The 13,499-nt window shown below is 56.4% G+C and overlaps 1 protein-coding gene across 8 annotated transcripts in view; it reads right to left on the bottom strand.

Annotated features, from left to right (window-relative positions):
- The window catches only part of NAV1 (neuron navigator 1), a 211,078-nt gene that overhangs the window by 14,991 nt on the left and 182,588 nt on the right, over positions 1-13,499 (bottom strand). For 7 of the 8 annotated variants that reach the window (XM_036850675.1, XM_036850718.1, XM_036850734.1 and 4 more), the window contains 9 exons: positions 12,719-13,171; positions 12,033-12,074; positions 11,281-11,429; positions 9,586-9,756; positions 8,546-8,598; positions 7,850-7,873; positions 7,664-7,741; positions 4,973-5,056; positions 4,673-4,784 (listed from right to left, as the gene is read on the bottom strand). In XM_036850675.1, coding sequence (XP_036706570.1) covers positions 4,673-4,784; positions 4,973-5,056; positions 7,664-7,741; positions 7,850-7,873; positions 8,546-8,598; positions 9,586-9,756; positions 11,281-11,429; positions 12,033-12,074; positions 12,719-13,171 — 1,166 coding nt within the window. The remainder of the gene's footprint in view (positions 1-4,672; positions 4,785-4,972; positions 5,057-7,663; positions 7,742-7,849; positions 7,874-8,545; positions 8,599-9,585; positions 9,757-11,280; positions 11,430-12,032; positions 12,075-12,718; positions 13,172-13,499) is intronic. The other variant, XM_036850728.1, reaches the window with a different exon arrangement.

Genomic DNA, 13,499 nt, shown 5'->3' with positions numbered 1-13,499 from the left:
AAATTGCAATGATTTCTGATCTTAACTGATGTGGCTGGATCACTCTGGGGGCAGAGTGACAGGAGGACTGTAGCAACACAAGACTAGTTAGGAAATTACCGTGATAACCCAGAAGAAGAGTGACAGCCTAAGCCAGGGGAGTGACAAGACAGCAGAGGACAGAAATACAGATCTATGTGTGAGTTATGTGTAGAAGCTAACTGACCACACAGGGTGAACAGGGAGACATAAAGGATGACACTCCTATTGGTGGATTCAGTGACCAGGCAGGTGTTTATACCTGAAGTGGGCAAAAGTGCAGAAGGGAGAGCGTTAAGCAGTTGGAAATAGAGGTATGGGATTCAGGAGCATGACACAGATTAAGAAAAGGGACATACAGACTAAGAAGTTGTAAAACCCATTGAGTTAATAAATGAACTCAGCAAGTTTGCAGGATTCAAGATGAACATACAAGAAAATCAATTGTATTTCTCTATACTAGTGATGACTAATCTAAAAATGAAATTAAGAAAACAATTCTATTTACCATAGGATCAAAAATTAAATTCAGCAGAAGAAATGCAAGACGTATACTGAAGGCTGCAAAACACTACTGAAAGAAATTAAAGTATATCTAAATAAATGGAAAGGCATGCCATGGTCATGGAAGACAGCATTGTGAAGACGACAATACTTTCCAAATTCACGTACTGAGCCAATACAATCTCTAGACCAAAATCCCAGCTAGATAATTTGCAGAGATTGACAAAGTGACCCTAAGGTTCACATGGGAAAACAAAGGGCACAGAGTAGCCAAAACCATCTTGAAAAAGATCAGATTTGGAGGACCCACACTTCTGATTTCAAAACCTACTACAAAGCTATAGTAATCAAGGCAAGGTGGTACCCGCTAAGGATAGACAGATGAATGAATTAATGGCATAAAACTGAGAATCCAGAAATAAACCCATATATTTACGGCTGATTGATTTCCTGCAAGACTGCCAAGATAAGTGAATGGGGAAAATAGTCTTTTCAACGAATGGTGCTGGGACAGCAGGACAGCCACTTATAAAAGAATGAAGTTGGACCCCTACCTCACACCATATAGGAAAAGTAACTCAAAATGGACCAAAGATCTAAATGAAACAGCTAAAACTATATAAAATTTTAGAAGCTAACGTAGGAATAAATCTTCATGACCTTGGATCAGGCAACAGTTTTTTAGATACAACACCTAAAGCACACACACACAAAAATTGAAGAAAAAAACAGATCAATTACACTTCATCAAAATGGAAAGCTTTGGTTCTTCAAGGTGAAACGGAGCAGGAGCAGGGTCCTTGCCACCCCCATGTCCTCAGCCTGCCTTTTGTGTGTGGAAAAACTTTAGCCAAAGAATAAGTTTAATCAGAGAAGTGAGAAAATGCAGAAACAAAGGAAAACAGTCAAAGGAGACCAAATAATAATAGGTTAGTGATTAAGCATGGTCAAGGCCCTTTAGTTCCTCCTTAAGGGCTACAGATAATATTCTGAGCCGTACCCTGTGAGCTGTCTTATAGACAATGAGACCCCCCACCAGGTGGAAGAATTTAACTACATGATGACCAGGCTGTAGCCATGACATAAGCTGCCACAATTCCGAGAACTGGCATCAGGGAAATGGGAACAAACAGACCCTGGAACTGAAGATTAACTGTACCTTAAAGAATCAAGATGACGCTGGTCAGACCACCGATGACCAATTTTAAGATGACGGTCAGAGCTGACTCTGCTGTTTCTGCATGTTGCCCCCTCCCTCTGTCTATAAAAGCTGTTGCCCACTGATTGTCAGTGGGGGGAGTCGGCCTTTGGACAGGTGTCTGTCCTCCCCACCGGATTGCCGGCATCCAAAATAAAGTAAACTTTCCTTTCCACCAACCTGGCCCCTTTATTGGCTTTTGAGCGGCGAGTAGCCGGACCCCACTTTCGGTTACAAAGGGACAGTATAAGAAAGTAAAGACAACTCACAGAACTTGGAGAAACAACTCAAACAACTTGGAGAAAATATTTGCAAATCGTATATCTGATAAGGGGCTAGCATTCAGAATATATTAAAAACTCTTAAAACTCAACAGTAAGGGCTTCCCTGGTGGCGCAGTGGTTGAGAATCTGCCTGCCTATGCAGGGGACATGGGTTCAAGCCCTGGTCGGGGAAGATCCCACATGCCGCGGAGCAACAAAGCCCGTGTGCCACAACTACTGAAGCCCGCGCACCTGGAGTCCGTGCTTCGCAACAAGAGAAGCCACCGCAATGAGAAGCCCGCGCACCACAACGAAGAGTAGCCCCCGCTCGCCGCAACTAGAGAAAGCCCGCGTGCAGCAATCGAAGATCCAACGCAGCCAAAAATAATAAATAAAACAAGTAAATATATTAAAAAAACCCAAAAAACTCAACAGTAAAAAGAAAACCTGACTGAAGAATAGGCCAAGGATTTAAATAGACATTTCTCCATAAAGAGATACAAATGGCCAATAAGCACATGAAAAAATGCCCATTATATCCTTAGCCACTGAGGAAATTATAACCCAGATCATAATGAGATACCACTTCACCTCCACTAGGATGGCTATAACAAAAAAGGACAACAGCAAATGTTGGCAAGGATGTGGAGACACTGGAACCCTCAAGTTGCTGGGAAGAAGGACAATGGTGCAGCTGTTTTGACAAAGTTTGGCAGTTACTCAAAAAGTTAACAGAGTTACCACATGACCCAGCAATTCCACTGCTGGGTATACACTAAGAGAACTGAAAACATATGTTCACATAAAAACTTGTGCGTGAATGTTCATTGTCGTGTTATTTGTAACAGGCAAAAAGTGAAAACAACCCAGTGTCCACCAACCGATGATGGATAAACAACGTGTGGTCCATCCATACAATGGAGTATTATTCAGCCATAAAAAGGAATGAAGTCCTGACACATGGTACAACATGGGTGGAGCTTGAAAACATTAAACTAAATGAAAGAAGCCAGCCACAAAACACCACATACTGCATGATTCCATTTACATGAAATGTCCAGAATAGGCAAATGCACAGAGACAGAAAACGGATTAGTGGATGCCGGGGCTGAGAGGAGGGAGGAAGAGGGAGTGATGGCTAAGGGGTTCAGGGTTTCTTTGTGGGGTGATCAAAATGTTCTGGATTTAGATAGTGGTGATGGTTGTAAATACGACCTTATAAATACGCTAAAACCCACTGAACTGCATGTGTTAAAAAGGTGAATTGTATGGCGTGTGAATTATATCTCAATTTAAAAGAAAAAGAGATTACAGAAGCTACCGGATAGACGTGAACACTAGGGAGAGTATGCACAGTCAGAAGAAAAAGCTGACGCTGGAGCCCTGGACAAGATGTCTTCCTTGTGATGAGAAAACTCTTAGGATTTACTCTCAACCGCTTTCATGCAGCTGTCTGTGTTATTGTATTAATCACGTGGCACCTTGCATTCTTAGTACTTATTTATCTCCTACCGGAAGGCTGCACCTTGTGACCACCTTCATCCACCCCCAGCCCCCCACCCAGATCACCCTTCATCCTGACTTTCTCTAGCAAAGCTTGACTGGCTGTTAAATCCCAGGCTAACCTGTCACTTGAGCCCCATGGAATCCACGTGATCTCTGTCTCATTTGAAGAGTCGATTCATTCCCCTCGGAGAACTGAAGTGAGGATCAAGTGGGGTTATACACACGTCTGCGCACGCACACGTTTATGTCAAAGCGGAAAGTGCTAGTGTTTTAGACTACTTTCTAGGGCGCTTTTAGGTTCCTGGCAAATTTGAGCGGAAGGTACAGAGATGCCCCACTACCCCCTGCCCCCCTACAATCAACATCCCCACCAGAAGCTACATTGGCTACAATCGATGGACCTGCACTGACACGTCACCGTCCCCCGGAGCCCAGAGTTTACACTGGGCTTCGCTCTTGGTGGCACATTCTGTGGGTCTGGAAAAACGGATAAGGACACATATCCCCCATCACCGTATGCTGCAGAGTGCTGTCACCGCCCTGCAAATCCTCTGCCTGCCCACCTCCATTCCCCGCCCCCAGCCCCGAAAGCCACGACCCGGTCACTGTTCCCAGAGTCCCGTCTCTCCCCGAATGTCATACAGTCGGAATCACACAACACGCAGCCTTTCCTGACTGGCTCTTTCACTCAGCGGTGTACCCTTAACACGGTCGGCATCTTCTCGTCGTTTGATAACTCGTTTCTTTATAATGCTGAGTGACATTTCGTGGTCTGGCTATGGCACAGTTTATTCATCCGTTCGCCTACCGCAGGACATCGGGGTTGCGTCCGAGTTTTGCTGACTGTGAATAAAGCTGCTGTAAACACCCATGTGTAGGTTTTTGTGGGGACATAACACTTCAGCTCCTTTGGGCAGATACCAAGGAGCGTGACCGCTGGGCTGTACAGCAGGAGTACCTTGCGTTTGTAAGAGGAAAGTGCTATGTTAACGACTGCCTTCGACAGTCATTTGAGGTCGGAGGTGAGGACCCTCTCCTCTCCCTCACCCTCTGGGGTGGTGGGGTCATGCCCCTGCTGCTCCTCGCTGACCGTCCGAGGGCCCTCACCTTCTAGAAACCTGACGTGGAGACAAATCCTGCAGTAAGCCTCTTTCCAGCCCAGCCCTGTGGCCGGAAGGCCTACCTTTGGGTGTGGCTTCTGAGGCATTGAGGGCCCCCTGAATGACGGCCTGGGCCTCAGAGTTCTTCTTCTTCAGAAAGTCTATGGTTTCCCGTAAGTCCAGTAGCTCAGTGTCCTGAGAGAGAAACGAAGTGGTGTCACGGGTGTGGCTGGGGGACACCTGCTCTGTGCCTGGCCAAGGGCTGGGCTCGTGACTCTCCAGACCCGATGGGGAGGGCAGGGAATCGGGGCAGGTGGAGGACCCAGGGCGGCAGGAGGGAGGGGGCTGGCCTGGCCTGTCTGTCCCCCCACCCGGGCTCTCACCTTCTCCTCGGCTGTCTCCGCCAGGTGCCGCAGGCGGCATGTCATGCTCACCAGGCTCTGCTCAAAAGCCGCCACCAGGTTGGCCTGAAACAAACACGTACGGGGGTTCCCCAGGTGCCTGGGTTTGGGGGAAGGAGGGGACGTCTGTGGGAGATGGCTGAGCTGACCAACGGCGTAGGGGCTCTTACACCTTGGTTCCCTTTCTGGCCCGAAGAACATTCCTGGGGGGCCCAGCTCCTTGAATGATGAAGCGGCACAGACAGCATCAAGGTGGGGCAGGTCTTTGGAGGCGTCTAGAGATGCGACACCTACTGTTTGCAGAGGTGGGAGTGTCCCCTGCTTCCAGGGGGGCGTCACCTCGGGGGCCGTCGCTTTATCCTGGTGTAACTCCTCCCCCAGGGCCCCATCACTCCCAGAGAACGGGTTTGGGACAGCTTCCCACCCCCGCGCCCAGGGGGCCTCCATTCTTAGGTTCTGGCTGCGCTTTCCCTGATCCTGGGGCTGGAGCGGTAGCTTGGGCCACCTCGCGGCAATTCCACAGTCTGGCCACTAGGTGTCGGGCCGGCTCCGCGAGGGGCCCCCAAGGACCTGGTGGGGGGCAGCACGGGGAGCGGCAGGAACTCCGGCTCTGCCAGCAGGAAGGCCTGCAGGGAAGGGGGGCGTGCTGAGGCTGGGACCAGAGAGGGGGACGCTCGCTCCGGGAGAGGAACGGCCGTGGCTGGGGGGGAGTAAACTGTGGCCCTTCGAGGGATGGGCGCACGCCACACAGAGCTCTGGGGGCCTGTAACCCCTGCTTCCCCTTGGCCAGTGGCTCTGCCTCCCTGAGGGTCGACCCTAGTGTTCGCCCCCTGTCCTTGACACAGGCTGGAGGCCTCTCTGGTGCAGGCCGGGCTCCTTGGCAGGTCTGTGCCACGATGGGGTTACCTCCACCTGCTGGACCGGGAGCTCCTGCCTTCCTGGCCTTGGGTCACCTCTTGTTTGGTCCCTACGTCCCTGCCCGTCTGTGAGCGCACGGCTCCTCGTGAGAGGCCCCGAGACCCCGGCTCCTCGGGGCTTTTCCATGCCAGCCTCTTCCCGTCTGGGGCTCCCTCTCTTCTGGGGGGGGGGGCTGCCGCCCCGCATCCTGTCCCTCCTGTGAGCCCCCCTCACCCCCAGCCCCACTAGGGAGCCTGTATGCCCTCGGGGCTCAGCCGGGGGTCTGGAGAAAGGCTGGCATGTGGGAGGGGGAAGGCGTCCAGGCTGTACCCAGCGTGGGCAGCTGGGGAGTCCCGGTGAACAGGACACAAGGTCTGGAATCGGGGGACCCTGAGAACAGCAGAAAACCTTCCAGAATCCAGGACTCTGACCCTCAGTGAAAGCCTGTCTCCAAAATTCAGGACCGTCATGTCTGAGCATTTAGTTTGTCCTCTCTTAGCCAAAAGGAACTTCCTGTTCTAAGAGAGTCACCTTCTAAACTCATTCCCTTGGCTCTGGCCCAGACTCGACAGCACGACACTGACAGGGTGTAAATGAGTCAGACAGGCTCATGCTCTCTGACACCCCTCCCCGGCCGCTGTCTCCCAGACATGAACTTCCTGGGCTCTGCCGGACGTGATGGCCTTGGGTGAGGCGCCAGGGACAGAAGAGATGGGTCTTGTTTCTATTACGATTCTTACGGGTCCCCAGCTGTGGGGAAAAGGCTTGATAGGAGCTTCGTGCAAGCCAGTAAGAATACAACTGACCAACTGAGAGTTTGGGAAAGAGAATAAAGAGAACACAGAGAACAACCAGTGTGGTGAGGACACCGCTGCCAGAATGTATTGGAAACACGCAAAACCGCGGTGCAGGGTCTTCTACCTGATTCCAGTGAGACCCAGGCCTGACAGCTGGGCTCCCCAGAGAGGAAGGGAAGAGAAAAAAACCAGCAAGGACTGCGGAAATTGCAGACATGGTTACTTTGTGCAAACACTTGGAAAGCTCCGCAGATCCGGCTCAGCTGTTGTTTACAACTTTGGGGGAAAATGGCTCTTATGTTCTCTTTGCAGCTCGGTCGCCGGGGAGAGGCTTCTGTGGCCTAGTTTGTGGGGCAGCTTCGTTTCTCCCCATCTCACAGGGTGGAAAAACCGAGGCCACAAGAAACGTATTCTGAGCGGATGTACTCTGGGCAGGCCGAGGGCGGTGACAAGCACGCGGGCTCCCCAGCTAAGCTCAGGGGCCCAAGAAGACAAGGCAGCTGTGGGCGAGGAGCCGGAGCCCGGGCTGGCCTCCTAACAGTGTTGCGGTTCCCAGATGCAGCCCCACTACCCAGCTGTGTGCCTGCCCAGCGACGGGGTGAACAAAGACACGGACGCGCCCCAGGGCAGAGGCAGAGGGTTCCCAGGGATCTATAATTCTGATCCGTGACTATTTCTGTCCACGGCCGATGGCAAGGCTGTTCCCACCTCCGCGCAGAACCACTGATATAAACCCTTTTCTCTTTCTCTAGGGGGTTCACAGACCATCGGACGGGCGCTCATCCGTACCTATTAATTAGGGTGGGGGTGAAAATGTCTCCTTAGAGACATCCCGACTCGGAGGAGGAGACCAGTCCCCAGATCCTCCGCTGCCTGGAATCAAAGCCCACGGGACACCTCGTGAGACAGTTCTCCTGGGGCTGAACTCATCTAGTTTGGGCCCAGACAGCTGCCCGGCGGTCCCCTCCCCGGCACTCACGTTGGCGGAGAGCTGCGACGTCAAGGTGGCTACTTTCTCCTGGGATGACTCCAGTGCCCTGCGAAGCTTCCGGATTTGCTGCGAAGGAGAGGGAGACGCACTTACAGTGGCAGAAGAGGTGTAAGGCTCGCAAGGAGATGGGGTGCAGGGGTGTTAGGAGGCCGGGGCGAAGGCTGGGGACCCTACCTCAGACTGCATCCTCTCCTCAGCCTGGAGAAGGAGCACAGAAGGGGGGTGGGGGGAGGGAGAGAGAGAGAGAGAGAGAGAGAGAGAGAGAAGGAGGTTACTACAGAGGCAAAGGCAGCGCGCAGAACTCGAGGAAGCGAGATGCAGAAGCACCAAGAGGCTGAAGCCCTGGGGCCGGGCCTGGCTCCTCACGGGGTGGGCTCAGACCCCAGACCACGGTTCAATAAAACACACCTCTGGAGCCACCTCTGCCATTGCCAAGAAGGCCAGGAAATGAAACTGCTGATCTGAAGACTAACCCTATCGCCACCAACTTGAAGGAGTAAAGCATTAGGGGCAGAACGAACCTAAGGACCAGCTTACGCCTCACGGGCAGACGCGGGCCCAGGGCCCGCGAGGAACATGCGGCAGATTCTGCACACAGCGAGGGTTCTGGGGTCCCTGAGCGCGGCCCACCCTCCCGGGCACAGAACGCCTCCACGACCAGGGGATTCTCCGTATTTCAAAGGAGGCACAAAAGGCGCCAGGGTCGCTCAGGGATTGGAGGTGAGGCCGGAAGGACCACCGAGGTCTAGAAGCGCCCACTTCGTGCCCTAAGCTCCAGGGGCCCCCGCCCCGCCCTGCCCCGCCCCGCCCCCAGGAGGGTCCAGGGCACAATTTGGTGCTGGGGAGGTGGGGGAGAAGCGAGGCTCTTACTGAGGAGTAGGTGGAAGAGGCACTGGAGGCCAAGGACAGCACTGAGCCGTGAACTGCAAGAGAAGCAGAAGGCAAAGGGTTAGCAGAGCGCTCGGCCGGGGAACCCGGGGAGGGTTCCCGGGAGGAGCGCTAAGGCCGGGGTTTGGGTTCTGATCCTGGAGCAGAGAGGGAGAACAGAACAGAGGACGCGGCTGTCTGCCCCGCCGAGGACTCGAGTTCCGGGCAGGGCTGGCCTGCCCCCTCCGGCCCGTGCTCTCTGACAGCCGGGGCGAGGGCCCTGTGCCCAGCCTGCTCCTCCGAGGGCGCAGGGGTCCGGGAGAGAAGATGCTCCCGGGCACGTGTCACCGCCTCCCCCATCAGGAAAGCACCGTCGCTGCTGAGGAAGAGGCAGTTCCCATCAGAGCTGCTCAGAACGAAACGCAATTCTGCCTGTGCCTCCTCTTCACAGTGGGGACCGTTCAGATGAGAAAAGTCTCCAAGTGCAAGACACTCATTCTGATTCTTCATGAACGACAGCCCTACTGAGAGAACCGGAGCATGTCGGCAAGGAAAGCCCCCGGGATGCGCGTCCTGATGTCACCAAGTCTCACCCCCAGAAAGCCGGGCTCCAGCTCTGGCCACCGCGCCCAGAGGGCCGCCCTGAAGCCGGTCTTCGGAACGTTCTTGAAAGAGGAATGAGATGCCTAATTCTCGTAAGGCTTTAAGAGCTACCTCTGCGTCCCCGTAAGCGGTCCTGTCCTCTGATGACTCGGGGGATGGGAGGACGTGGCGGCGTGCTCCGAGGGCGCCATCTAAATAAGCCTTGCACGCTGCCTCCCCTCCCCCGCCCCCGGGAGAGGCTCCATCCCAAAGCCCCAGGGCTAGACGGTGCCACCCAAGGCTTCTGGGCCCCCAGACCCTTCAAAGGGATGGGAAGAGCGAGCTGAAATGGCCCAACTGGATGTTCTGTGAATCAGACATGTGCGCGGTGGCGGCAGCGGTGGGCGAGGGGACCCAGCAGAGCTGGAATGAGCGTGAACCGCGCTGGCACGAAGTCTCACCGTCGTCCGTGGGGTCTCGGAAGGATCCTGACCGGATCATCCCCTTGGGTCTCTCGGCCAGGGACAGGGTGCTCCCCATTTGGGAGCCGCTGTACAGCTCGAAGGCCGCCTCGTGGGTGGGGATGCTGTTGGAGCGGGTGATTCTTGGCGTGGTGGCCGCAGTGGGACTCACTGGAAGGACAGAGGGGGGGACAGGAGAGGGAGGGGAGGGCGGGAGAAGAGGCAGGGGCGTCAGCTTTCGGCCCCGGGGGCGGGACGCCAGGAGCAGAGGCGGATGGAGGGGCGGAGAGGAGGCCGGGCGGGCGGGGCGGCGGGTGTGCAGGGGCGAAGAGCGTGGCCTGTTTGAACGCCCTTCCCTCGGGCCTGTCTGCCCCGGAGAGGTCGCTTTCGAAGGTCAGGCTGGGGGCCTGGCAGCTTTTCTGAAACCTTCGCATCACTTGGATGTGCCGATGAAAACGGGGTGTCGTGTTTCTCTAACACACAACGGGCTGCCGGGGAGGCCTGAGAGTTCAGAGCAAGACTCAGATCCGAGTGATGAAGAGAACCAGCGAGAGACAGGGGTCAGGCTGTGGGGCACACGGCCGGGCACCACGGAGGGGAGCGGGGCTCCCCATAAAGCACGCCGCTCTGGGCGCGTGCCCAGCATTACCCTGGCTGGAAGGCCAGAGCCGGTGAGCGTGTCCGGGAGGCTGTGCAGCCCTGCTGGCCCGCAGCCCCGCCCCCTCGGCCCCTGCCTCTCGGCGTGCATGCTTGGGGTGCGGGGGCTCCTTGGACACTCCGTGGACGTCCAGTCTCCAGGAAGACCTGGGAAGAAGACAACCCCACCTCTCTCGGGGCCCTTCAGCGTGTGTGAGGTGATGATCGTGGCTTGGCCTGGCCCCTCATCCCCCTGTGTGGTCTCCATGGAGACGGACAGCGAGCTGGCCCCGCCCTCCCTTTAATGGCTCTCAGGGACCAGATGACCTTCCCTTTAGCATCGCGCCCTTCTCTAGCAAGATGACCCCGACCCCTAGTTTTCTCAGATTCCCCAGTCGTCCCACAGGCGTGTCACAGGTCCTCGGGTTTTGCTTACTGCCTTCCTTCGCTCCGCTGAAAGAGGCAGTGGATTTGGAGACGCAGGAAGGAAGCAACAGGCCGGCCCGGGCTCTGTCCTCAAGGGCCCCCGGAACTCGGCCCCCAGGAAACAGGGCCGTGGGCCCCGGCCTTCGCCCCTCCCGTCTCTGAAGCAGAGTCGCCTACTGCTCACAAGCTGCCCCTTCTCCTCAGACACCAGGAAGGGTGAGGCCAGCACGGGGCTCCCTCAGCCCTGCCTCCGGGATTGGACGGTCCCGGCTTTGGGGCAGACCCACCTCTGCACTCAGCCGCTCACCCCCTGCCTCCCCAGCTGCCCAACGCTGCGTCGCGGCGCTGGGTGCGGCGGCTCCCTTCTGGCTGCACCGGGTTTTGCTCTGGGCCTCCCTGACGGCTCTTCCACGCCAACAGGCAGACTCTCTGATGCTGCAAGGACCCCACAGCCTGGGCCCAGGGGCCACGTCTCAGGTCAGGGTCTAGGCGCACTCGGCCGTGCGTCTCACGGTGGATGGATGAACTGAGACCCGTGAACCGGCCGCCACGGCGCGAACCAAGTATGAGGTGAAACCCAAGGCCCCGCTGCCCTGCCTGCCCCCCGGCACAGCGGTGACTGCGGACACTGACCTATGTTGGTGAGCTGGCCCTTGGCGCTCAGGGACATGGACAGCGCAGGGGGCGACGGCAGCTCTGGTTGGTCGTCGGGCTCGGGCAGCCCCCCGATGGTGTGGGAGTGTCGCCGCTCCTTGGCCTCCTCCTGGGACTGGAGCTGGTACCTGCGGGCGGCAGCTGACAGCTCGGTCTGGGCTTCTACCACCTGAGCTCAGAGGCGGGCTCCCAAAGCAGGACGAGGAGGTGGGAGCCGTCGGGGCTGACTACGGGGGTAGGGGGGGGCAGCATCCTCCCAGACCTCGGGAGGGGCGGAAGGGCTGGGGACGTCCCTGCGGGGCTGCCCGGGGTGGGCCGAGATGACGGAGGCCCAGGACAGAGCTCGGCGTTCGAACCTCCCAGCAGCAGGAATCACCGGACTGCAGGACCTACTGCCCACCTGAGTGGCCAGAGGTGGCCCCCTCTCCCTCAGGCTTGGAGGGGGGGGTTCTGGCGGGACTGGGGCAGACAGCACGGGCTGGGGCCGGGAAGTGCGTGAGTCCCACGTGCAAGCCTGTCTCTCCTCTGTCACCAGAGCCCCGGCTACAAGGTGACGCACACACAACAGTGAGCCTGGGTGGGCGCCTGGGAGGATGTACGGAACCAGGTACACGTGACCGGCTGAAAGGGGCACCGCATGCATGACTGGAGCCTGGGACAGGGCAAGTTACGGTTTCTCATGCAGACCAGGAGCCCCAGGTACAGGAAAGAAAAACACACGTAAGGGTTACCTGAGCCCCTTCTTGGGAAGAGTATTCCGATCCCGCTGATTACTGCGGAGGAAAAAAAGAGAAGCATGTGGGTCCATCTTAGGAACTAGAGTTTGGGACCAGAGGTTTGACGGATGCAACACCGGGACCCAGGGCATCCGACTGTGAGTCCCCCGCCTCCATAAACAAAGGGGAGCTCAGCCACAGCCGCCTCTGGGCTCACAATTTGAGAAATTTATCTGAGACGTTCGATGTTTTTCTCTGATTAGCTTCCCACTCCGCGGCACCGCTCCCCGGCAACCAGGGATTGAACCCGGGCCCTGGGCAGTGAAAGCGTGGAGTCCTAACCACTGGACCGCCAGGGAATTCCCTCTGATTAGCTTTTTAAAGATCATACTGTGGTAGATGAAAACCAGGATGTGACATAATAGGGATGATCTGGGGCCAACGATTAGGAAGCAGACGCTTCGGAGGGCAGGTTGAACCAGTCACGAGGTCTTGGGGAAGTCACTGAACGTCTGTGTACTGGTTCCTCATGTAGCAGGTGAGAATCAGAATTTAAACACAGAAAGGAAATCCTGTTCCATAAGAGTCGCTGAGAAGCAGAGGAGGTTACTTAATGGGCACACAAGTGTTGAAGGTCACAGAGCAGCAATCGAACACGGCCGGAGGCAGGGGCGGGCTCGGGCTCGGCCCCGCCCACCTACCTGTCCAGCTGCCCGGTCCTGGAGCTTCCGCTCCAGGGCAGCTCTTCGGTGTTCTCCTCTGCGGGGGCGGCGGGGGGCGCGGGGGGCGCGGGGGCCGCGGGGACAGGGGCGCTGCTGGGGAAGGCGCCGGGCAGGCTCATGGGCATCTGGAGGGACTCCATGCTCCTGTGCAGGCCTGAGAGCTTGGGGTACATGCGGGTCTCTTTGGGGACGCCGAAACTGCTCATGAGCTCCAGGCCCTGGGAGAAGCTGGCGGAGTTGATGTTGAGGATGGGGGCTGGGCTGGGGCTGAAGCAAGAAGGGAGGGGGCCCCCGGCGGCCGGGCCCGGAGCGTGCAGATCTGGGACCTTCGGCGCATGGGCGTCAGCGGACGCAGGGAGATCCAGGCTGTTGGAGTTGACCTTGTCCAGATTGGCTAGGGAGGGCGGCTTGACAAAGCTCTTAGCCGTGGCCCTGAGAGAAGTGACGATAAAACAGGACATTTAGGATCACGGAGTTAGAGAGACAACAGGCAGGTGGGATCTCAGCCAAATTCTGGTCCTGTTTCCTTGCTTTCGGGCTCTTTGCAAAGCACGGGGGGCTTCTCTCAAGGCCATTGGGAAATACGGGGGAGGAAATCTGACCTGGGCACCATCAAGTCTTAACGAGGGGGCAGCACATGCATAAGGGAGACAAGGGTGGGTTTACACACAAATGGATGTGTGTGTGAGAAAATAAAACAGCAAAACCACCCAGGCAAGAGCTCGGAGAGGCTCAGAGCACATCGGGGGGCACTGAGAAC

The sequence above is a fragment of the Balaenoptera musculus genome, chromosome 1 (genome assembly GCF_009873245.2).
Source record: "Balaenoptera musculus isolate JJ_BM4_2016_0621 chromosome 1, mBalMus1.pri.v3, whole genome shotgun sequence".
Classification (NCBI taxonomy): domain Eukaryota; kingdom Metazoa; phylum Chordata; class Mammalia; order Artiodactyla; family Balaenopteridae; genus Balaenoptera; species Balaenoptera musculus.
The sequence above is the reverse complement of the archived record's forward strand: the minus strand, read 5'-3'. Positions and strand labels throughout refer to the sequence as shown.